Genomic DNA, 26,236 nt, shown 5'->3' with positions numbered 1-26,236 from the left:
CTAACCCATATCTGGAGTAATACAGCTACAAGCACTTCTAAACAAACACATTTAGCATTTCAATAAGATCTGGAGCAGGGATAGTATTTGACCCTGTTGAAAGAAAGTTCATCTTCATATGTCTTTGATCGCAAAACATGTTTGTAAAGTTTTTTTACTCAAAGAACCCTTTATCTCAATTTTACACTTCGATCCAGTAGGATAAGAGTCTACTTTTGCATAAACTGTGCCTCAAGCTAGCTGTGGCCGAACAATGCCCGGTTAGGGCATTTACGTTTTTTTTTTTTTTTTCTGGTGTGAGCTTTAAAAGTGTCCTTAGCTCGAGGCTTGTTTTCAGATATAATCCTAGATAAAAAGCTTAAATGTAGAATTTTCCGGAACAATTTGTGTTACGTGCAGTTTGGCTGATGAAAAAGATAAAGAAACTGGTTTCTTTTAAAAGGTGTTTTTTTTGTTGTGGAACCAATCTGTTTGTTGGAATTTGATTTTGCTTAACAGAAGTAACTAAACCTGCTAAAAAAGTTTGCCAACGTTAGCTTCCTGTAGCTTTAGTTAGACTGTTAGAAGTTAGACTGTAGCAGCTAACACATGAGTGTGTGTGTGTTTTTTTTCTTTTTGTCTTTCACAAGCTATAGTTTAAAGATTTGTCTTGCTGCATTGTGTCCACTATTCCAGAGGGTTACTCCTCCCCTCAGGATGACCACAGCCCCTCCCTCCTGGTGTCCCCCTCCATGCCGATGTCCAGCTGCCCTCTGTCCACTGGGCCCACTTCCACCCAGACCAGCCTGCTGACCCCTCTGTCGGGACGAGACCAGCCCCCTGCCAGGTTAAAGCTGGCCAGGGAATGTCCTCAGAGCCCCAAACCCTCCAACGGATCCTTGTCTGTCGTCCGCACACGGCCGAAACAGCCGTCGCCCCCGCCAAGCCTCAGCAGCACCAAACAAAAGAGAATCAGCCGCAGACGGGCTACCAACGGCTGGCGGCCTGTCGGCATGCCTTCAGAGAAAGAGGTCTTCATTGCGGTAGGTAATCTGTGAGTGTGTCTTTGAGTGGTGAAGACGAGTTACAGAGTTTTTTCTCTGAGGGCTAGTTGGAACATTAGCATCCATACTGCTGCCTGACAGATAGAGAAAACACATCAGTTCATGGGAGAACACGTCATTGTGTTTTGACCACACAGCGTCGTGTGACAGATTCCTTTTTGTCTTTATAATGAGAATTATATCTGTCATTGTGTGTGTGTGTGTGTGTGTGTGTGTGTGTTTGTCAGGGAGAGGATGAGACAGCCCTGCGGCAGTGTTATGAAGGAGTGGAGAGGGACGGTGAAGTGATACATGTCAGAGACACTGTGCTGCTGCGATCAGGCCCCAGGAAGAAATCCCTCCCATATGTTGCCAAGATATCAGCGCTGTGGGAGGACCCTAAAACAGGTGACGAAGACAAGGATGGGGAGAAACGGAGATATAACAGTGATTTATCTGCATGGAAGGGTAGACGAAAGGACATATGACCAGGATTGTTTACATATACCCCTCTCTCTCTCTGGACATCCCTCTCTCTCTCTCCCTCTTTCTATCTCTCCGTCTCTCTGTCCTAATTTGCCTCCTCAGGAGAGCTGATGATGAGTCTTTTCTGGTACTATCGACCTGAGCACACCCAGGGGGGCCGAGATCCCAGCGCACACTGTGAGGTGAGCATCACAATATAGATTGTACACTAGTTTTAAAAGTTTCTTTATTTTAAAAGAATAGTTTGGGTTAATAGTGGTTGTATGATAAACCGTGTATATGATTGTAGGATATGAGATACAGGAAAACACAGGATTCTTGGAATGAAAATACAACTTTTTAATTTTCTTTTCCATTGTATCTGTAGACACAGCAAAGTAAATAATAGGACTATTCCATTGTGAAATTTCCTTGGGAGTTTGTAAAATATGTTTTATAAAAGTTTGTTTTATGAACAGTTTCTCCTGTACTTGTCCATTACCATCTCAGTCTGTGGAGACAATCAGACAGGGGAGAGCCTGTGTGACGGACAGTTTGTTTTTTGAGAATGAGCAGACAGACTTCAGAGGCAGTGCTCATGGAATTGAAGAAAATTAACTTGCAAAAATATTTTTGTGTGAAAGAAGAAAAACATAAAAAAAGCCCTGAAAATGTTGGGAGAGTTTTATGCCCAAATTAAATTTGTTGCCAGCAACAGATTGGACAGGGTCATGTTTCCCATAATGTTGTTTCGCTTTTGCCACTTTGACATTGTGTTTTTTCTATAATTTTGACAGTAAAAATATCAACTTTCTTAACTTTGTTAGACTGACACATTTTGGCTCGATGATTTCATCAGTGTCTTGAAGGCCACGTGCCGAAAAGCGTCGCTCTAATAAAGTGAATAAAGTTGATTTTATACTACAAGTGTCGCTGGAGCTTCTTGACCTCCTCAAGCCTTTCACTCTCCATGCACCTTGGTAGTTGGGGAAGTTGTGCCAGAAAACCTCACTCTGCTTCTTCTATAATTTTGAAAGTGGAATGATTTACCATTCTTGCTTAATGTAGGAAAACAGCTGTTAAACAGCTCCTTGTTGTACTTTCCAAGGGTTCCAAGATGCTCCAAACATTTTCACTGGGTGACAAGTCGGGACTGCTGGCAGGCCTATTAATCACCTGGACCCTTTTACTCCGAGCCATGCTGTTGTAATACGTCCACAATGTGGTTCAGCATTGTCTCCAGCCCTCCCTGAAGAAGAAGTTGTCTTTTGGCTGCATAGAAACTGTATACATGCGTGCAGCATTAATGGTGCCTTTACAAATGTGTAGTTTACCTATGACGTGCACTAATGCATCCGGTAACATCATGGAATGTGTGCTGAAAACAAGTTAAATGGTCCCTTCCCTCTTTTGCCAGGAGGACGCAACTTCCATGATTTTTTAAGTGTAATTCAAAATTTGAATTGTCAGTCCTCAGGTCAGTTTTCACTCCGCCTCAGTCCATTTTAAAAGAATCTGGACCCAGAGAAGATTGTGGTGTTCCTAGATCTGGTGTATATAAGGTTTCCTCTTGGCATGGTATAGTTTAAGCTATTTGTGAATGCAGGGATGAACTGTGTTTGCAGACAATGGTTTTTGGAAGGGTTACGGGCTTAGTCAGTGAAGTCTATTACAGAATAGTGTGTCTTTAATGCAGGGCTGACAATATTCCCCTGAATACAGAGATGTCATCAGATTCTCTGAATCGTTTAATGATATCATGTACTATAGATAATGAGATCCCCAGAGTATTTGTAATTTTTCTGTTAAAATTATTGAAAAGTTGCACTGGTACTATTTACCAGTATAGTCTTTCATAAAGTGATGAACCTAGACCTAAAACAAATCAAAAATCTGCTAACGAAATTGCAATCGCTGCATCTCGGGTAATAATGCGAACCAAGGTGATTTACATAAGACCATAATGTGCATGGAGGAGGTGAACTCTTTCTCCATGCACACACACAGAGACAGACGCTGGGGCTGTCAGAGACATCATTATCTTCCTCCCAGCAGCCCTGAAACTGTTGATAGCTGCTAAGCTCTTTGGTGAAACCACAATGCAAGAGTGATGATATCTGTGCACCTCAGTCTGCACAAACAAAGAGTGAAGAAACACCACTCGTGTTCCTGTTCACAGTAGATATCCACGGCGTGCCTTCAGTGGAGAGAGGTCTTTCTGTGTGTTAGAAGCTAAGGTAGAAACCAAGAGAGGCACAACCACATCGCACATAAACAATTAGCCACGCTGATGAGTGAAAAGTGTCATCATTTCTTCAGCATTCAGCCTCTGTATTAAGAGGCACTTGAGGTGATGTGACATTGTACACCCACTGTGTTTTCAGAATGAGATTTTCGCGTCTCGGCATCAGGATGAAAATAGTGTGGCCTGCATAGAAGACAGATGCTACGTTCTCCCACTTGCCCAGTACTGTAGGTAAGTACCAACACACACACACACACACACACACACACACACACACACACACACACACACACACACACACACACACACATGGAATATCCCTCAGCATGAGTCGTTAGCAGAAAGCTATAAGGTTTGGTGTCGATCCTTTAATTAACACCTCAGTGTCTGACTTTGTTATTGCACTTCTGTGACACTGCAACAGATAATGAATTCAAGGGAACATACAACATGAATATTGAATAGTTTAGTGACTTGTTATGTTCAAATACAGTTCTGGCTATTCAGATTATGTTGTTTAATTTGATTGGAGGCGTCACCACGGATGTTGTGTGTCTGTTTTTTGTGTAGATTTTGTGCCTTTGTGAAGCGGCGTGCTGAAGGTGCCCCACCCAGCAGTGCAAGTATGGTGCCCTGCGGACCTGACTTTGCCCCCCCCTCCCACCGCTGTGTGCCCACCGACGTCGACCCCGAGCTGGTGTATCTCTGCCGGCACGTCTACGACTTCCGCTATGGACGCATCCTGAAGAACCTGCAGTAGAAGGCAGTGGGGGAGGGGGGGATTCACACCGATGAAATAATCACAGAGTAACTCCCACCTTCTGCACAGAGGTGGTGTTGCTGATGGACTGAACACCCATGTCTTCAGAGGGAAGAGGGGGGGGTTGTAAATTATTCTTGAGGGATTCAGATGAAGCAAAAAGTGTTTGTGACACATAATGAAGCACAGATCCCTTTAGTCGACTACAGAGGGCGCTACAATGTGAGGCAGAGCAACAATTTTTCCCGGTTTGTGGGAGCAAGGAAGAGAGAATTCATTCATCAGTTTGAAGATTTCAGCTTCCACAACAACCGCCCCCCACCACTTTTCTCCCCTTTGCCTGCCAGGAATGCTGAACACCAGACTGAACTGGCCAACGTTCAGGCCTACGGTTCTCCTGAAGCATCTCAGCACAACAATCATGTTTGTTTCTTTTGTAAGCTAAGGCTCAGGAAGAGTCCGGCACTAAGGTGCTTCAGGGTGAACACAGGCCTGCACTGTCAGCTCCATGTTAACGCTGCTCAACCAGCCAGGGTGAAGGAGCAGCTAATCAAGAGCGGCGTCTGATTTCTCCTGGTCTGTCTCACTCTCTGTGTGTGTGTGTGTGTGTGTGTGTGTGTGTGTGTGTGTGTGTGTGTGTGTGTGTGTGTGTGTGTGTGTGTGTGTGTGTGTGTGTGTGTGTGTGTGTGTGTGTGTGTGTGTGTGTGTGTGTGTGTGTGTGTGTGTGTGTGTGTGTGTGTGTGTGTGTGTGTGTGTGTGTGTGTGTGTGTGTGAGAGCGTAGGGGGAGCGAGTGTTGTCAGTGTGGATAAACGGGGGGAATGTGGGGATGTGTGATGGTTTTTTAGGAGGCTTTCAGGCAATCAAACCAAACAAGCAGCTTTAGAGGAAGCAAAGCTGCCGTCTCCGTGTGCCACAGCGTGCTGACAGAAACATTTTCATCAACACTGAACCTGAGAGCGTTCTGAAGCAGATCTTTTGCTTCCTGAACTTGACTCCAGGGACCCGTTTCAGAAAGAAGGTTTAACAAACTCTGAGTCAAAAACCTGATCTCTGAGTTGATTTATCCTCAGATGGGAAACTCTTAAGTTTCCGGTTCCAGAACAGCTGATTTGAGTTTGGTCACTCTGTGTTCAGCACGTGCAGCACGACTATAAAAAGCCAACATTAATGGAGCCTTAATACTACGATTCACCATGGCAACAGGTGACAGAAAGGTGGTTCTCGTACTTTAACCCTCTGAAACTATACATCCTCACGTGGACATACAGCAATTATGAACATTGCTGATTGTGGCAGCACGTTAGTTTGAATGTAGTCTATTTATTTAAAATGATATCATAATGCTGCTTTCACACACACAAATGTCCTCTCACTTATATCCTGTTTAGTTCAGTAAATAGGCCTAGTTAGATGTCTCCGGACGTAAATGTAACTCCCTGTGGAATAATGCAGCCCTTTCATCTCCAGGTTCCTCGACTAAAGGACATGCCATGTTGGACGACAAAGTATGTTTTTATAGTATTCTGAACAGATACAGATATTAAAACTACCTACTTTTTATTTTATTTTATTTTTTTTATAGACAAACACCACTAACACGCGTGATGCGGACTGAATGATTAAATGAGGAAATTAAACCCTGTTTCTGGCTCTAAAAGAGGGAGGAGACCGAAAGAAACTCAGGGTTCATTGAAGAAAACCTGCTCCCAACCAAGTTAGGTCCACAGACTCGGTAACCATAGTAACTGACCCAGAGCTTACGTAACCTCTCTTTCTGGAACAGGCTTGAGTTACGCTTTTTCTGGACGGAAAATTCAGACTTTCCCTTATTTGAAGGTTAACAGACTCGGTGTTTGCACAAAACCTTCTTTCTGAAATGAGCCTCAGGGGAATTTATTAGTGAAACGTTACACCGGACTAAAAAAAACTCCATGGATTTCAAACTAGAAAACTAACTCAAGGGTCTCGTTCCTGAGCGGCTCACTCATTTAAGTGGCTAGTGACCCTGTGAAAGCAAAACGAGGTCCATCCACTCATTCTTTCACATTTAGTTTCTGTTCATTTCTTCTTTTGTTTCTCTCCCTGTGACTTGCCTTATAACTTGCAGGTACAGCTTTAGGCAGCTAATCACAAGAAGTACAACTAAGAATTTGGAAGATCAAATTTACTGTAGTACCAAGAAAAGTTGTTTTGTTGTCAATCAACTAAGAGACATCTATGAAATGATCACTTGACAACTTACACTATGATTGTTTTCTTTATTCATTTCTTCTTCTTTTGTCAGTAAACTGACAAAAATACTGAAACGTTTCCCCTAGGCCAAGACAATTCCCCCGGTTATCTTGGTATGTCAAAGAAAACAAAAACAAATCTATATAACTGAAAAGCTCAAACAAGGAAATGTTTTGTGTTTTTGCACAAAAATTACGATCACATTTTCAAAATAGGTTTAGATATTTTATATTGGATCCAAAACGGTTGCATCTTTACCGGGACTTGTGTCATTCATTTGCTGCGCTTTACCTGCTCGCTTTGCATCCTGAAACATTGTGATGTGTCTTTTCTACCACTTCTATTAATCAGACATACGCATCATTTCCTCCCCCTCCCCCTCCCCCTCCCCCATCTCACCTCCTGAAGATAAACCAAAGGATCTCACAAACATCTCCTCCCTCGCACTTCTCCTCCTTGTCAGCTCCTGCTCGTGTTCCCTTTATCAAATTGCACTAATCCATTCCTCGATTATTACTAAAGTGTTTTTTTTTCCTTTATTTGTTTTGATCTAGCAACTTTTAACACCGTGTGTTTCTTAGAGTGTGTGTATGTGCGATTGGTAGAGGAAAAGGATGTCATGACTGCTTTCGTCAGTGCAAACTTTTTATTTTTTATTCTCTGTTAGTTGAGGAGTTGCAAACCGGTTGGTCATGTGACCTGATGCACAACCTGTTGAATATATACATTATATATAGAAAGCAAGAGTCATTCCATTTGATTTCTAAATCAGCTCTGACATAAATATACAGTATATATATGTATGTATCCACACTGTCAATGTGATAAGAGTTCAGAAAAGGCCTCTGACGTAGCAGCGTGTTAGGCGTGTATTTGGACTGAAGGTGGGCTGGGTGGTGTTTGATATGTAATTATGAGTCGTGGTTTCAAACCAAACTCATTCATTGCCTTTTAACTTGCAAGTGTTGTACTGTCATGTACAAAACGAGTTGTGTCAGAGTGTGTGTGTGTGTGTGTACCTTTTTAAAAATATAAAGAGTACCCGATTGCTTTCCTACACAGCCAAACGCCCTGTTCTTTAAAACAAGACTTTAAAAAAAAGTTGCCCCCTCTCTAAAGCCATCTTTAACTTTTTCTCTATTTGGGCAGCGTGACTCCTTCTCCCCAAAACAAAATCAAACCCTGACGATTGGGTTTTTTTCATTTCTATTAGCGCCCAGATTCTTCTAAGAGGTAATATATATATTCTCCTACTTTACAATTTATCCTTATTAAGAATATTTTATTATGTCGGTTTCCTAAGATGGCATATGCGATATATTTTTAGATGTACTATTTTTGGAAAATGAACTTAACAAATTCAGAAAAAGATATGCATTATTTTTTCTTTTATTTCAAATTAGTTTTCAAATCATCACAGCGATAATTGAGATTTGACCAAATAAAAGAAAGAGGAGAGTGAAGGGACTCCATGCCGTCATGACCTGTCAGGTTGTAGAGAGCAGGCGGTGAGAGACTCCCTTCAGGTAATTTCTTATAAAGTGTACATATCTGAACCCAGGAAGCACCGGGCACTCTTTAAACAAGCAGACAGCCAATGCACAGTGTAGTATTTTTGCAAGATCTGTAATAATTATATTTAAAGTAAGAAAAAAAATATTTAAATGGAGTAAACATTACGATATATTAAGATTTCAATCTAACTTATTTGGAATTACTGTGTCTAATTGATGAACTATATCCTGTTTGTTTGTGCTCCAGGATAGAAATGATCTGTTTATTTGTAACTTATAAGTTTAGAAATTAAATGATTTGAGTGACGATTTTTGACAGAGATGTAAATGTTTAGTTTGTTTCTGTTTGTTGTCGGGTTGGAGAGCAGACCAAAGCACACCCTGACAAGCAAGAGGGCAGAAGTGACTTCCAGATCTGATCTGATTCCACTTATTTAAAATCCGACCTGAGATCTATGGAAAGAAACCACTTCCAGCCCTCTTGTCTAACCTGTCTGACCTTAAGTGTAACGTTTGGGAGAATGTCGTGGCAACCCGGTCACTGGAGCTTTTATTGATTCATCAGATTAGGGATAGACAAAAAGAACACCTGAGACAGGACAGGACGTCCTCTGGACTCCAGGGAGAAGATCCCCTCAGGCTGATCTCAGATCAATATCCCTTCTCTAAATTTAGCGCAACGTTATGGAGGGTTCCCAATGAGTGTCAGAAATAAGGGACTGTTTGGAAATAACTAAGGAGGGGCATGCAATGAGATGTATTTGTATTTTATTTATATAGGATAATTGAAGGGAGACAGGAAATATGGGGTGGACAGAGTTGGGTAGACATGCATCTAAGAGCAGATACCAAGAGTTGAACCTGTGGCCGATGTGTAGGAGACAGCAGTCTCTGAACATCTGGAACCTGCTCCTCCGATTGAGCTAAACATTTCCTCTGCGATGAGGAAAGTTGTGGGATGAGTTATGTATTTTTATTCTGTCCATAGGGGGAGTGGGGGGCGGAGCTATATTTTTTTTCAAGATTGCAAAGAAGGGACTTTAAGCACTTTTGTTTCCAAATTTAATTTGGTTTTTAATTTAAATCTAAATTTTTCTTTTAAATAACACGTTGAATTACAACTCTACCTAACACAGGCCCAGCCAGGCTTCTATCAAAGGACTACTTTAAAGCAGCTTTCTATTTAAAAAGAAAAAAAAAAAGATAGAATTTCAGTGTGGTTCTTCCACATATGCGTTATGTTTGTTTATGTCTGTTGTTTTAAATATTGATGGTAAGAACTTTTTGTAAGTTCGGGAAAATGTCAAAAGGAAAACATGCTTTTTGTAGGGTTCAGGTAAATAGGATTAAGCCTCCCTCCAAGAATCATTTTCATACAGTCCCTTATTTTAGTGATCCACACTTTTAGGTTTACCGGATGACTAAGATCAATTTTGATGTAATAAATGTGAACTTTGCTGAGAATCTTCTCCCACCATCTGAATCAGATGCCCTCTGTTGCCTTCTCCCAGATGTGCATTGACAATATTTGTCCCCTAGAGGGCAGAAATCCTACTTTTGCAGAACAGCATCACGGCCACCTCTCTTAACAGCTTCCTCTCCTTGTCCTCTGTCCTTGCATCCTTAGTTTCTGGTGCAGGAGTTTCATAAAGACAAGAGATGAGGAGGAAAGCTAAATAAGAAAGTGTCAGTGAGTCATCCTCCCAGCTGCTGGCCCGCCCTGCAACAAAAAGCATGGACCAGATTGTATGTTATTATTTATGTAACTTAATTTACCAGCAGCTTTGCATGGACACAGTTTCATCATTTTGTTACCATGGCAACAAAGCCAGGCCACAGGCTGAAGAGGTCACGTTTTGTGTATGTAGGGGTCAAACAGTTAGAGACCTTTACTGATGCCACACTGAGGGTGTGTTCACAAACCCATGAGATTCTGCTTTTTATGTGGTATGTATTGATGCTTATTGTTGACATATATTTTATATATTTGAAAGAAAAGGGGGGTATATACAGTGAAAAGTCTTGATATTTTTGGAGTAGAGAAGCAACATGTGTATCAGATTATCGTCACTTTGTCATTCTCTCTGAAAATCTGTTGGATTTTTTTGGAAGAATTATATAACAACCCTACTGATTTAATGTTACATTGGAAGAATATTTATAAATTTTAAGTCCTTTGTGAAATTTCTGTGTGTGGCTCTTTATTCATTTGATATATTCCAATATATCTTCCACAGTGTTGTTTGTTGTATAATAGTTCACATACAGGAAGCTGTTTCTTACAGGTGATCAACAGAAGGGCTCCAAGTTAGAGGACAGCTGTGATGCCATATAGTGTCCACAGGTGGGCAGCAGAGAGTTAACCGGACCAGGTCAGGGTCAAACGTTTGACCTTTTCTTTTAGGTACATAATGGCCCGCAGTGCATGCTTGTCTGTTTAATTAAATACAGCAGCAGACAGGTTTCCACCTTACGTTGTCTCTCTCTCTTGTCTCCTTAGTCATTATGCGTCTTTGTCCTTTATCCCTGTACAGACCTCAGGGCATTAGGAATATCCAGCTCATACTGACATACATACACACAGTCCACAGGGCCAGAGTGTCTGTTTCACAGGGACACCAACAGACGATTAGTGTCTCATAATAACATGACCAGCAGCGCACTTTGACCTCTCAGGTGCTGCAGTCTGCTGTGAGATTGTTGGCTGCTTAACATGCTCAGGTGACCGGTGTAAACATGCCTCTCTGTAGGATAAAATAAGGGATTCAGCTTTAGACAGGAAGTGACACAGCGCGCTCACTGAAGTACGTAGGACGCAAATCCATTATTTTGGATCAGAATGGCCATGTGCCTCTTTGTCTTCAGAAGTCAATTGCATTGGTTAATACCTGGCATTAGTTGATGAGTGTATGCAGACAAAAGATGCAAACAAATGAATACAGAGGTTAACTTGCAATGTCAATGTTCTTCAGTGATCATGGAGGAGGAGGAGGATTTTCCCACCGCAGATGAGGTTTGGAACTTTATCCACTTGCATTTGCTTTTAGTCTTCTGACTGTTCAAATCATTTAACACACTGACAGAGACTGCTTTTCCTGCTGTGGAGAGTACAGACTGAAGAGAAAACCCAAAACTTGAGATGAAAGAAAGAAAGGTGAAACCAGCTTCTGGTTCTGTTAAAGAGGAAGATGGAAAGAAAAGCAGATCTAATATTTAACACAGGAACAGAGGACCTCCAGTCTGTGTCTGAAAAGCTCTGACAGATCAGCAAAATGTAACATCTGCTCCAAACAGAATCAATCCAGCGAGTGCACAATCGACAGAACTCTAGCTTACACTTGGGGGAAGACCCCCTGACACAATCACCTAACTAGCTCTTCATCTGCTCCTGTGGTCTTCCTCTGTGTGTCTAATTACCACACGCAGCTTATTGTCCTCACGATGAATGTAATTAATCAAGTTGTGCTGCCTAATCTCTGAATCTCATCATCCTTACAGCACTGTGGGGTCGGACACACCGGATGGTAGCCTGATGTAAGCTCTTTTCAGGAGAGTAATTGAGTGCTTGTCGGCAACTTTGTGTGCATCAGAAAATTGAATGAACCCTCCCTGCTGTGTTTTTGTTGTCAGGAGAGTGTGTGTTTTCTCTCTGTACGAGTCAGGTGATTTGAATCATTAGCTCTTCCTTGAAGCAACTGGCCTTATGTGAGCAGACAGCAGTCATCAAATTATCATACAGGACGTTATTTAGGTTTAAGTTTTAAGCTTAAAATATGTTTTAAACTACAAGCTTAAAACACATTTGTACCAGGCTGTTAACATGTTAATTTCTGCTGTTAAAATAGTAATTTTAATATTGTATCTAATGGGGATTTTTTTTTTTTTTTTTTACCTCAAGTGGACACTCGAGGAACTTCGTTTTTTTGTTTTGTTTTTTGTATTTTCAAAACCTGAGTTTGCCACTTGGTACCTACTCTATTGTGTTATTTATTGAATAAAAATTCCTATACACAAGTATGTACATTTTGTATGATACATTAGTATATGTTGTTAAAGTACATAATAATGGAGTGGTTATTATATGTGTAACCCCCCTCCCCCATAAGTAGGTACCCTGGTTGGGCCCCCCACAGTCAAAACTTCTTGACACACCCCTGTCTGTACATTTATAGTCTCTCTTACACATCAGACTCCTCTCTCATAGTCTTGTCCTGAGCTTCAGATGGCTTACCAGGTCTTTAATCTGTCCTTTGAGTGACATCACCCTCTCCCTGCACCCTCCATATGCTCTTCTTGAAACAGGGCAGCGAGTAAGGAGAAGGGAGGTAAGGAGAGTGGGAGGGGCTGGCCACTGTTGGTTTGTGGAAGGTGAATTAAACCCTGGCAGTGAAAACTTTGTTAGAGACGGATAAGAGCACTCCATCAAGGCCATGGCAGCGGGCACAGAGGAGGGGGATGCACACATGGAGGAGCTGCTGGACCAGGGTCTAGGGATGGAGGAGACAGGACACGACCTGCTGAGGAGGCCCTCGCTGAAGGAGTGCTACCACAGTGACTCCCTGCTGGCCCCCGACACTGACTTCATGATAGGTATGAGTTACCTCAGATTCTGAAGTGTCATTCACCAAAATGACAAATTTACTTTTGGTATGCAGTCAAGCAGGTAGCCTGGTTTTATTCTTATCAAAGTGAAACTTTCAGGATAAACTTTGCCAAAGCATCAGTGTACAAAATTATCAGTTTTGCTCTCTCTATGGTTTTCAGGTTCCACCCTATAATAAAGAAAAATGCAATTTTGATTATTTTTGAATATTATTTGTGGTGCTCTAGGAAGTGAAAATACACCAACCTTTAAAAAAATTCTCATGCACTGTATGTTTATCTAAAAAACAAATTAATTCAAGCTTTAAAGTGTTTTTAAAGACTGAAGTGCATCTTTATGTGTAGTAAAAAAATATTATATTACATCCCTTCCTTTTTATCACTAACTGGCCTGTATTCATACAGGTACTGTCTAAACACATTTTAACAGGTTTATTTACATAGTTGTTAACTAAAGTCTACATGTATATCAAGTTTGTTAGTTAAACGTTATTTGATGAAAATCAAAAATAACGCAGCAAAATAGACAACTGCATGAATCAATCATGGGCTGAGAGGAAATCATTTTAATAATGTTCATTTTAAATTGATTGACATTTTGCATCATACACCTGATGATTTAACTTATTAATACAGGAAGTCAAAAGCCAACTATTGTTTCTTTCTTGTTTGATATTGGCACTTTGGACTTGTAACTTGTTTGATACCTTGTTTGATTAAGCAAGTTTGATTTGAAACACAGTTCCTGCATTCCTGTCCGGCCTATCACATGCCACACAGTCAAACTGTGGGTGTGCTGGAATGTGCCTCAGCTGAGCAGATTTAGGGAAATGCCCCGTACCCTCAGGGATATTAGTATCAGTGGACTAATATGCAAAGGTTTGCCAGTGCACACGTGGCATGTATGTGTCAGCATGCAGGCTGATTTGAGCAGACAGATGCTGTTCCTTCATTCAAGAAACACCATCTGCGAGCAGAGATTAAACACACCACCGCTGCTGCTCTGTCTTAATGTGTTTTCATTCTGCTAAGACACATAACAGGCATATGAATTCTGAAACTGTAAGCGCTGTCGAAGCCCTATGTTCTTGTGAGAACCTGTGTGTGTATGTGTGTGTGTGTGTGTGAGAGTGTGAGAGAGAGATAGAGTCAGGGGCAAAACGATAGATTTAGTGTACGTGTTATATTTGTGTTTTCATTTGCATGAAAGGCGTCCAAGGAGCCTGCCTGTTCTCTGTATAGCTGAGTTAGTGCAGAGATTGAGCTCTGGGCTGCTAATTCCCTTTTACAGCACTGGGATTATGTGCTATTCTAATCCCAATCCCATATGGAGTGTGTGGAGGTGGCACGAGGGTGGTGTCACGGCCAGGACAAGAGGAGGAACAGAAAATCACAGTCCTACACAGAGTTACAGCCCTCCACGAGAGACAGATTACTGCTGGCTGTGAGCTTCAAAAAGTGTAGCCTGTTCTCACAGAAGATCAGCTTCATCAGGAGGAAAATCTTACATTTCAAATGATTTACATCCTCCCAAGAGCTGAGGAATTGTATTCAATTTTTAAACAAAAGAGGCATTTTAGAAGATTTTGTGGGTTCATTTGCACTAAACAATGAACTGCATCACTGTCAGACAAACTTGCATTACAGTTCATTTAAACTGTCTGTAATTGATCAGTCAAAGAAAGTCAAGTCGATGTTATTGTTCATATACTTAAGTTTACAGTAGGTCTGTTCATCTTAACTTTCACAGTATTACTACTACTACAACGATCACTGTAAGTGGTAAAGAAGCTGGTCCTTTAAATGTTCACACTATTAGTTTAAACATTTCAGCCATTTAAGAGCTTTTCACGAGTAAACCATTAATTATATATCCATATATTTCAACCATCCATTGATGACTGGCAGGTAACTTTTTCAACCATTAACTTATATGTTTAGCAAACTGGCTGCATCTTATCTAAAGTCTTTCTCTAACTCTTATTCATTCATTATTCATTCACTACTCTTGCTAGCTTGACGACCTGTTTTATCAGTTATCATTTGGTCATATATTTTCTACCTTCAGCAGATTATTTGAACTACTTTGCCGAGCCAATCGGCCTACTTTCAGCCAACGATTTTGACTCTTTTATCTACCAGGCTACATTTTGCTAACTAATTTAACAGTTTTGATATACCTGTTCGCCTATACTATTTTTATTTTCAACAGTTTAATTCATTATTCAGCTAGCCCATCTTTTTACAGTAAACCTTTAGCTAGCTGGTTTATCACTCATCAACTGATGACAACTTTGAGCAATTGTTTTCTATCCTGTTGAATTATTTACCTATAGCTCACTTTTCAAAAGTGTAATTATTTGCGTTAAACCATCACCATCATTTTAGAATTTTTTTATTTTCACTCTTTAACCCACATATTCAGACAGACTTTTGTTTACTATCTTCAGCCCTGTTCAGACTGCCGTTTCAAGGTGCGATATTTACGTCCCTGTGACATTTCACCTTCAATATGAATGTCACTGAGGCGTATTGGGAAGATAAAGTGATCCCACCTGTGTACCGTCTTCGGAGGTAGTAACAGAGGCGTTACAGGGGTGAGACGGGATCAGCTGAACCAGAGGGGGGGCGCAGCGCTGTGTGTGTGTGCATGGCTGACTGTGTGTGTATGTGGAGCTCACACTGTGCCCTGCTTCTGCAACACCGAAATGCAATTTGAATTCAGAGACTGGGACACCATCCCGGAATAAATATAATGAACAAAGACGTGATGACGTGGGAGCTTAGTTACAGGGTCATTGTGGAAACACAGTCTGAAAAGAGCTTTTCACTACTCAAAGTTTTAAATAAACAAAACAGGTCTTAAGGATACAAACCAAACTGAAACAGAAAATGCACAACCAGGTTGTTCATAACAAACTTTACTGGAGAACAGCAGTGAAGTACTTCATTGCATAACTGGATCTCTGAGTGGATTGTTGCAGTGTGTGTGTGTGTGTGTGTGTGTGTGTGTGTGTGTGTGTGTGTGTGTGTGTGTGTGTGTGTGTGTGTGTGTGTGTGTGTGTGTGTGTGTGTGTGTGTGTGTGTGTGTGTGTGTGTGTGTGTGTGTGTGTGTGTGTGTGTGTGTGTGTGTGTGTGTGTGTGTGTGTGTGTGTTCTTTAACACTTTGGTGTTCACTTTGACATGACAATCTGCTATCACTACCTTTATTGTGACCTCGGCTCCTCTGTGGATGTAGAGGATTGTACTGCAAATCAAAACAACCACAGGCCACGTTTCAGGTTGATTTGTACTGTTTTCTCTGTGTGTCTCCATCTCTGGTTGTGACATGGGGCTTATGTGTGGGGGCGGGGTCAAAGAGGCTCAGTCAGAGGGATTATCATTGTACTTTGCACACACACGCGCGCACACACACACGCACACACACACACACACACACGTGCAAAGACAATTTAGGCTGAATTGGACGACTACTGAGATTTTTTAGCATGATCAACCCCACCCCCACCTTTATACCAGCACACACCCTCAGCAAAAGGCTTAAAGCTCCGTCATACACATCGCAGGGTCCCAGAGTGAGTCAGGAGACCACCAAGGATAAATCGGAGGATCAAAACATCATTAACCTCACCTCCTGCAGCATATTCACTGTAATACTGCCTGGATGCTGTAACAGAGGAGGACATAACACCAGAGAGGCTGAGTGTGTGTGTGTGTGTGAGCTAAGTGGAGCAAAGGAGATGAGATCTTAGTGGACACCAGCCAGTGGATCAAACTCAGAATGGAGGGAGAGCCGACCCATCTGAGCGGAGCCAGAGGAGGGAAGAGGAGTGAGAGGTTGTGTTCGCGAGAAGAGAGGAAGAGGAGGAAGACATTTGTGGTGGAGGAAGGCCAAACCAGTGGCCAGCAGAAGCTCCCTGAATGCTCATCAGGGTCCAGTGTCTCCCACGGTATACACCTGTGAACTATTTTTACTGAAAAATATGTAAAAGAAGTTTATCGACAGAGAAATCAATGCTTGTTATTGACAGTTTAAATCGTTTTGGATGTGTGCTGGGCTCTCTTTGTTTACATGAGTCTAAGCGATTACAGTATGTGTGATCTGCTGTGTCCAGCTGTGCTGTGACCTCATTAGCTTGATTTCTGCTGAACAGGCACAAACAGGCTACATTAATGTGATATTCTTCTCCCTGTTGGCAATAAAGTGAACCTTAAGTTGGCTTTCCGAGTAGATTTTACTGAGTAGATAAAATACAATGCTTTGGCTTGTGTTTTAAGCTCAGATTTGAAAGTAAAGTAGAAGGGTTTTAGTTTTTGTTGTTTTTCTTCAGCAGTACACTCAGCAGTGGGGAAGCTTGCAAAAAATGTTTGCATTTGTCTTAGATTTCTCTCCAACAAATGAAGGTGTGTTAAACACGTTCATCAGTCTGCTAAGGAAGCCCTAAAGGGACAGTAATAACAGCTCTTAAAATGATCACGTAACTTTTTAAAATGTTTTTATTATAAAGCAGGTGATAGATGTAGACAACGTTCTGTGTTCTTCCTGGTTGGTTAAGGTTCTTACTGAGCATGTGCAGTACGATTACATCTCTGTATCTGTTTTCTGGTTTCTGATTGGAGGATTGGGGCTTAAAATCATCCCCAGTCATCCCTACACATTTTTAAATTGATTGAGCAGTTTATTTTACTTTCTTATTTTCTCAATGGAGAACTATTTTCACTCATGATCAATATTTTCTCTTACCAAACATTTGAAAGGTTTCAGTCCGAGTCAACCTGAGTTCATTTGGCATCTTTCTTATCCTCTCACCTTCCGACTGTTAAGTGTTGGAATTTTGCTCAGTTACTTTTTGAAGGTTTGCTTTTGGAAATCTGCAAATTTCAAATACCCAATGCTTATAAATTATAAGTTGATACATTTTGGATGCTAAAATATATTCATCAGATGCCTCTTTCAGTGTTGTTCATGTCACTGGTTATGTAATGTCATTGAAAGCATAAAATTCATAATCTCTGTCCTGCTGCAGACTTGTGTCATGCAATCTGTCGGTCTGTCTCTCTTTATCCATCCATTTATCCATCCATCCATCCATCCATCCATCCATCGTAACATTTACTCATCTCCGTCTTCTCTTCAGATGACCGTAGCTCAGCAACAAGCGGTCTGGATGTGGTGGACCGGCTCACCTACCTGGAGCAGAGGATGCAGATGCAGGAAGATGAGATCCAGCTGCTGAAGCTTTCTTTGGCTGACGTCCTGAAGAGACTCAACATTTCTGAGGAGCACCAAGCTGCTGCTGCAGCAGGGAGGAGGCCATCAGGAGCTAAAGGTGAGAAAAGTTCTGTGTGTGGCTTATTGCCTTCACTCACCATGTGTCATGATGTAATGATTTAAGGTGTAAAAATATGCAGATTTCATTAAGTAGACCTTTATTTTGTTTGTGATCTTTGTATGTTAGAACTACTGTCAAGGAATTTGTTTCACCACTGTCATTTATTGTGGTTTAAGTGCTGCTACTGCAGTCTTGACTTAATGTGAGTGTTAATGTTACTGTTAGTGTTACTTAATGTTTACGGTAGCCACGTGGTTAGTGCGTTCGTTACATCTTCAGAGTCTTCAGTCCTTTAGAGTGGTTGGCCCTGGTCCAAAACAGATCTGTTGCTCCTTTCCCACGTCATTCCCAAATTTCTCTCTCCCCGGTTTCTGACTCGATCCACTGTCCTTTCTCTCAATAAAAGCATAAAAAGTCCAAAAATACGTCTTGAAAATAAAAAAAACTAAATTTCTTTGACATGTTTGTTGACACTGGCTGTTTACTGTTCTGTACATTTATTTTCGACTCTCTGAATGCTACTTCATTCTGTATCATACTGAGCTTTTTTTCTTCAGATTTTAACATTATGTAAAAGTTTACTAGGACAAGTCCAGACTGTACGATACAACCGTACCATGAAGATTGGTACATCTGTGTGAATGCATAAATATGTGTAACAATGTGTTACATGTACTGTATACAGAACATTGACCTCTGGTCTGTTATGTAAAGTCATATACAGAAAATTAGCCACAAAATGATACCTAACTTTTTTCCTCGTTAATTACTGTCAGCTGGATGCTCATTTGCTAATTTCACAGACACCACAAACATCCCATGTTGTGGATATTTATGGAATATACATTTACTGTATGTCTGACCCATTTTGAAAACTTAATGGACCATTCTGCTAGTGCATTTTGTGCAGATTTGTAGAGATTTTTACTTTATCTTTTCCCAAAACATGTGCATTTTGCCTGAATAAATAATAAATTATAATCTGTTGTGAAAAAACAAATTGTGCATAGATTTGAACTAAATGTTTTGATGCTCCTCTAAGAATTTAGAGAGGATTTGAAAAAACCAAAGTCTTTCATATATTTGTCAAAATGAAGTTATTGTGTCATTGAATAAGCTATTGGTGGCAAAATGAGCCCTTCTTTTGATGTTAATGAAAAGGTGTTCAGCATGTTCATATATTTGGTCTTAATCAGAGTGGACACAAAGTATGGGTTCTTCATCTCCTTATCCCTCAATATCCAAACAGTCAGGAAATATGCCTTATTTGAATGTTTCTAATTTGAATGTTTTTACCAGAAGCACACTGAATGTTATGGTGGATCAAACTGAACACCCTTCAGATGCTGATTTTTAGTCGAGACTGATGAGAATGCACAAGGACTGCAAAAGCCCAGTTAAATCATTTCCAAAGAGCTTTGTGGTGCAGATCCTGAGCAGTGTATATTTCATACTCACTCCGTTGTGTATGTCTCTACAGCGAGGCCTGTGTCTCTGGCTCTGCCCTCCAGAGCGCCTATGACAACCTCCAGCGCTGCCTTCCTGAAGAAGAGCTCCACGCTGCCCTCTAGCTCCATAGCCAGGAACTACAGCCCCACACCGCTCCGCAGGTAACACAAACTGCTCCTGCTCAGATGAGATCACAGGAGGATCTTTTGGACGTGCATCAAATGGCCAAGGGCGGGGGTGAAACCTGCAACCAGTGCGCTGTGGACTGTAACACCAGCTACTTGTATTTTTTTACAATTTAATACATTTGAAAGATTCTCAATAAGCTTCCTGTTTAAAGAGCTGAATTCGATTTCTTCATTGGTTGACATTTTTCAAAGGGCAAATAAAATCAAATCCTCCCATCATGAACACACACAGAGAAACAAGAGAGTCTGTACACACAGTATAAAAGAAGCTTCAGCTCTCGTTATATTGTGTGAAAGAAACCAGCAGATACCTTCCATTATCACTGACACTGCACACGGATGCTCCATAATTATCACAGCGCTCGGCTTTATTTCAGGGTGATGAAGCAGGAAACGTCTCTGCACACGTTTTCCTCTCAATTACCTTTTAAATGATACTGGTATTAAAAAGCATTAGTCAGAGAGCAGCTTTGTAGTTATTCTCTCTGCTGCTTTTATGTGTTCTAGCTGGTAGATGCTGATATACACAGAGAGGTAGATCTCCATCACTTAAAGACATTGTCATCATCATCATCATCATCATCATCATCATCATCAGCAGCAGCAGCAGCAGCAGGGATGTCCTCTTCTGTCCTCTAAATATTGACATATTCTTCATCGTCATGTTCACGTCTTTTGCAATGTTTTTATCATGACTAGATGAGATATATTTAACTGTTGGATCCCCATTTTTATGGTGAATGTGACTAAGCTTGTAGCATTTTTATGTAAAAATGTATAGAAAGCTAAAGAGACATGACCTAACAGAGCGTTTTCCCATCTTGCAGTGGCGTGAAGAGCCCACCCGGTAGTGTGAAGGACAGTCCATGTAAGACGGCCAGATCTCGACCCAGCTCTTCGGCCTCCACCTGCAGGAAACCTCAGGAAAGGTGAGAACGTTTTCTAACATTTCTAAAAACCTGCAGACACAATACTGTGCTGCTGATAAAATCTGTGTCATTATGAAGCCAAATATGTTTCTAAAAATACACTTCCACCCTTTTTATTGATTTGTTTGATTTCTTAGTTTCTCATGCATACTTACAAACCAGTGCATGTATGAATTTCCATAGATTTTGGGGCCAACAAGTTATTCTTGGCTGAACAAGTAGGAATCAAATGTCTCACAATCAAGTCTAAGTTATTTCCAACCTCGACTTCCTGTTTAAAATGAATAAACCTCAAACCACAGAGAATATCACACTCAGAGCAGAACGCAGGTCTTCAACGGTTTAGTCAAACTGATACTAACAGTGTTTATGCTTCTGTTAAATGTGGTGACTGTTTCTTTTATCCTCTCTGTCATCGTCTTCATTCTTTTCTCTCTCTTTCTCTCTCATTTGAACAGCAGCAAGTCCAAAGACGCTGCAGTCAATGTAGGTAAGAACTCTCCAAGTTATCCTGTAGTCCCCCCCCAAGCATGTTTCTGGAAATATTCAGTCTCATAGCAAGACTGTGAATAAACTGCTGACCAAAACTCTTTTCAAAAACAGCAACACACAATGGTGATTTTAAAGACCCTGTGGAAATGAATGTGACCTCTGTGTTTGTGTGTTTGTACAGGGTCGAGGCGTGTGACACACTGCAAAGGTAGGATTTATCCCCAACCATACACTTACTTCACTTACAGCATATGGGATGCAGTTTTTGTCTTAATTATGTCAAACAGGTGCCTAACATGTGACAAAACGCTTGTCAAAACACTTCAGTTGTGACAAATCTCTCTTGACAATCAGATTGTCAATTGTCCAAATTACAAAATATTTGTCGTTGTCAACTCCACATAAAACTGCACATGTGTCATTATAACGCTGAGCGAGTTCAACATCTTTTGGTGACCTGGCTTCACAAACCCTGACAAAGGAGATTACGCTTAGAGGTCACACAAAGCTGGTTATCAACCTGATAAGTCAACAAGGTGTTTCCATGGGCGTGTTCACATAACAGGGGCGTTGTGTTGGCAAGCCTGTGACCAATCAAAAACATGATCATGTCTGCATGACAGTTTCACGTTTCATTTGAGCTGCAGACCCGACGTGATCAAACGGAGTAGTATGGAGCAATTAAAGCAATTAGAGCAATTAAATGAACATTAAAATATAAATCAAAGGGGCGCTTTATTTTGTATTATATAGGCATAAAAGCGACAAGTACAAGGATCTTGTATCAGTCTCTGTTGTAGGGTGATATCAGAAAAGTGAGAAATCGTGGTGTGTATGAGCATCGAGCTCTGTTCCAAGAGTCTGATTGGTCACTGGGCGTTTCTTTCTACAAACTGATCTCTTCTCCAGAACATAACCTGGTTACCGTGGTGATCTACCCCGGTGACAAGTGAACTACCTTCTTAGTACTCAAAACCCAGAGTTGACCCTGAAGTAACCCGATAAGCAGAAGACCTACTTTGTAGTCTACTCCCCTGATGTGTCCTCCTGATGTGTCTTTAGAAATGCACTCATCATGTTGTCATCATGTGTCGCAATGCAAGTTTGTGATTTTCCAAAATCACAAGAGTAGGTCACAAAATGCTTATCCTGAACATAAGACAACATGTTAAAATAAAATAGCTATGTGAGCCATTCGATTAAAAATGAGCAAAACTGACAACATGACAACCAGATACATAGCAGAAAATAAAATATGTTCACAATATGTTAAAGCTCATGTGAGGAGATTTTAACTGACATTAATATTGATGCCTTTATATGGGCTACAAAAGTAAACAAGACCCTCAGCAACAGGACCGAACATTCCTTTATAGTTATTTTTACTGCCTGAAATGAAGTGCCATGAGGGCAACATTCACAAAGACACAGCAGGATGATACAACACAGGCCAACGGCATCTTATCGGACACTTCCCATGTATTGCACTCCGAATATGTTTTCCTGAACTCAGGGAGAAGGTACAAGGTTCCTCTGTGCAAACACAACCGCTTCAAAAACTCATTAGTTCTTTTTTCAGTTAAGCTCGTTAAAGAGCAAAAAATAGAGGATGAACGGAAAAACAGGAGGCCCCCAATGTACCGGTAACTGTTGCCATGTATATATGTATGAAACCGTAAGCGTTTGGAGTGGCATGTGTACATGTGCACAGTGTGCATGCACCTGTGATTGTAGGAGTGAGTGTGTGTGTGTGCTTGTGTGTATGTGTATGGATACTTACTGTTTTTATATTGTTTTGATGTATTGTCCATGCAGCAATTTCCCAGTGTCCGAGACAAACTTCTCCCTAGGGAGACGAATAAAGAAACCTTGACAACAGGATGACATGCGAAACAAAAATGAAACGACAGCTAGTGCAACAAGACCACACATTTACAGTTTATAGCTGAACTGACACAGACAGCCTGATTGTCAAAATAGTTTTGTGACAACTGAGGTACAGTTAAAAAGGACATTAGTCCCAGACAAATGTTTTTTTCAAATATTTCTTGAGCTTTCTTGACATCATTTTTGTACAAATGGTCCCCTTATACCAACACGTGACTCAATCTTCATCACAAATACAGAATACATGTTGTTGAAAAGGAGGAATGCCAGGAGCATTGTGTTTAAGCTGTCATTTTATGCCCATTCTTCATTTTCGTCACATCTCACCATGACTTGTATGCCCCTTCCCCTCACCCCTTTGCAACCCCATTTGTTTTTGTCTTTTTCCTCCTAATCTCTTTAAATATCCACACTCTGTCCATCCGCTCACCCTCCTCACCTCACTTCACCACTTCACTTAGTGACTATGCAGATCTATCTGAGCCCCCTCGCAAGAAAGACTGGGTCTTCTGAGACCGCCAAATCTTCGGCCTCTGTGCCTGCCAGCAGCGGGTCAACGACAGCGCCTCACAACCCTCAGGCAAAGGGGGGCAGCAAGACGGGGGCGAGGAAAACAACCCCATCGTTCACCTTAAACCTGCAGAAAACCACTACAAGCCACAACACGGCCCAGGACACATCCAGCTACAAGAGCCCGCTCAAATCACCCAGCCAGTACTTCCAGATCTGTTATTAAACGCAAACTATTTTTTGAAAGCCTATATTGACTGCTTGAAGAAATATAGACTTTATTCAATTCTGAAAAAAACAATATTGAGTTTTAATGTGCAAAGATTACATAATTTTCATCTTTTGTCTTTTTGAAAACAATTCTTTAACAATTTTCAGAAAACATCACTGTCACGTTTAATATTCACATGATCACCTATTTCAAGCGTAGTATAAGAACTGTAATGCATTTTTAGCCTCCTCAGAGACCTCAGTGTAGCCGTAGATCTGTCTCATGCTAGTACCTGCGTTTTGTTTCTCTGAACGCTTGTTGTTTGCTGTAAAATCTTCTCTGTCACTCTGTGTGAAATACTGAGTCTGTGGGCGGTAGAGGGAACTTGTGTTTGATGTCAGTGTGTGTGCGTGTGTGTGTCATGTTTGTGTGGTCGCTGTTTTGTTTCTAGTTTTGTTTTTGGTGTCCCACTTTGAGCATAAATACTAAACTGCATTTAACACAATCTATGAAAATTCTGTTCTTTATAGTTTGAAAAAGACAATAAAACAGTGAATAAAAGATATGCTCACTACCGAAATGACTTGTTTCTATATTATCTTACATTTAGTATGTGTTTGAGCAAAGTGAACTGTCCTAAGGCATCATGTATCCTATTATTTTAGCTGCTTTGAATATTATTTTCAATAATCTCCATAAAGCCTAATATTGTAATGTGTCTGTTAGTCTTTTTGGGATTCATAATTATGGTGATTTCTATCTGGAAACCTTTAATAAACCAGTGTGTGAAGGACGATAAAACCAGTCTAAAAACTCCACATCAGCGCCCTCTTGTGGAGAAAAAGGCCAAAGACCCAAAAAGGATAACAGTGATTAAAGACACACATTAGGGTATTAAAGTAACACCAGTAAATCCAGATCAATTAGCAAATGTACAAGTGTTTTGTAAAAATAAGCTTATTATTATTAACTCTTTGATGAACCAGTGAGAAGCAGGTATGACTTCAGAGTTGATCCTCCCCGCTCTACAAATCACAGAAGAAAATACTTAAGTTGTTTGTGAATTAGGAGGACCTCTGCTGGTGAGAAGGCAGCACTGCATCAGCTTTGAATGATTATGATGTAATAGGGGCATAAAAACGACTATGATAAAGAAGGGAGCTGAATATTTAACAGATTAGTTCAAATTCAAAACATGACAACATATTTAAACATATTTTAGTGGGCTACCATAAATCTGTTGATGGAAGGGGTTCTTTCTGTCTTGTTAAGAAACAGATGTGTTGAGCCAACTCCTGTGCAAGAAAAATCACATCATTGCAGTGTGCATCATCCTAAACATGTACAGAATAACCAGCTGATCGATACTTTTTAAAATGATGTCCTCAAAAGACATCTTTTCCAACTTCTTACTGTACTGCTTGCCTCTACATCGCTAAATCTTATCTAGAAATAACAAAATAAATGTAGTTTTTCTATACTTTCTATACTCTCCAGACTCAGTGATGATTCAGAGATTTGTCAGGCTGTCCCGTAGCAACAGCAGCACAGCCTGAGCCTCAGTGGAGCTTTAACTGAGCCGTCTGTCCTCCATGTGAGGTAACAGCAGCTGCTGCTGCTGCACACACACAGACAGATGTTGGCTGGTCGATTGTTGCCGCTGCTGACAGGTGTGTGCACTACACAACACTATTTCATACAGTAAAACGCTGTTTTGGTTTCCACATAAAAAGTATAGCCTCCATCAACATGTACAAATACTTAAGAGTAAATGCTGAATATCAGAAAAGAAGAACATGAATCAAAGTGACAGTGATTATATATTAGGTAGGCTACAGCAGCTATTAACTCGTCTCACATTGGAAATTAGATTCAAATTAACCTATACTAACATGAAGTTTGAAATGTGTCTTTTGACTCCAAGTGCTGCATACCTTCCTCCACAAAAGTATTAGGCATATAGATAACAATGACACCATAAAATAATGGAATAGTATTTATGCAGGGTCTTAAAGGCCTTATGGTTATTTTGCGTTATTCTAGGCCTATATCAATTCATATATCATATATTCCAGGGAGACTGAATAATGTTTTGGTGTTAAATATGATCATTCTGGCCATTTTACAACATCATTTTATCTGTTTTTTATGGATTAAAAAAAAAACTAAATCAAAACAAAACAAAAATATTTTTATTTAGGCCTTCTCACTTAATGGACGGTGTGCGTTTGTTTGTCACTACTGCCTGCACGACTGCTTCATCACCTGACCGAGGGCGCTACTGTGCAGAAAACCCACTCAGACCTGAATATTTTAGCACTCTCTCTCTCTCTCTCTCTCTCTCTCTCTCTCTCTCTCTCTCTCTCTCTCTCTCTCTCTCTCTCTCTCTCTCTCCA

General features: G+C 40.7%; 2 protein-coding genes across 8 annotated transcripts in view; both read left to right on the top strand.

The window, feature by feature from the left end:
- Positions 1-10,423, top strand: part of LOC109982934 (bromo adjacent homology domain-containing 1 protein) — a 37,883-nt gene extending 27,460 nt beyond the window's left edge. For all 4 annotated transcript variants that reach the window (XM_020632412.3, XM_020632414.3, XM_065963626.1 and 1 more), the window contains exons 3-7: positions 676-1,022; positions 1,271-1,430; positions 1,611-1,690; positions 3,872-3,963; positions 4,303-10,423. In XM_020632412.3, the coding sequence (XP_020488068.2) occupies positions 676-1,022; positions 1,271-1,430; positions 1,611-1,690; positions 3,872-3,963; positions 4,303-4,492 (869 nt within the window). In that variant the 3' untranslated portion in view covers positions 4,493-10,423. The remainder of the gene's footprint in view (positions 1-675; positions 1,023-1,270; positions 1,431-1,610; positions 1,691-3,871; positions 3,964-4,302) is intronic.
- A 2,044-nt stretch (positions 10,424-12,467) lies between these two features.
- LOC109982935 (echinoderm microtubule-associated protein-like 1) lies at positions 12,468-24,414 on the top strand. 4 transcript variants are annotated; one of them, XM_020632416.3, is made up of 7 exons: positions 12,468-12,829; positions 17,980-18,171; positions 19,655-19,784; positions 20,639-20,740; positions 21,202-21,230; positions 21,414-21,440; positions 23,581-24,414. In XM_020632416.3, the coding sequence occupies exons 1-7, from the start codon at positions 12,670-12,672 to the stop codon at positions 23,853-23,855; spliced, it is 915 nt and encodes a 304-aa protein (XP_020488072.2). In that variant the 5' UTR covers positions 12,468-12,669; the 3' UTR covers positions 23,856-24,414. The 4 variants fall into 4 exon arrangements, with proteins under 4 accessions (XP_020488072.2, XP_029132912.2, XP_065819701.1 ...); XM_029277079.2 differs by having other exon boundaries at positions 21,199-21,230; XM_065963629.1 differs by lacking the exon at positions 12,468-12,829 and adding an exon at positions 15,963-16,791.
- Positions 24,415-26,236: the final 1,822 nt, after the last annotated feature.

The sequence above is a fragment of the Labrus bergylta genome, chromosome 15 (assembly GCF_963930695.1).
Source record: "Labrus bergylta chromosome 15, fLabBer1.1, whole genome shotgun sequence".
Taxonomy (NCBI): domain Eukaryota; kingdom Metazoa; phylum Chordata; class Actinopteri; order Labriformes; family Labridae; genus Labrus; species Labrus bergylta.
This window is presented reverse-complemented; position numbering and strand designations above follow the sequence as displayed.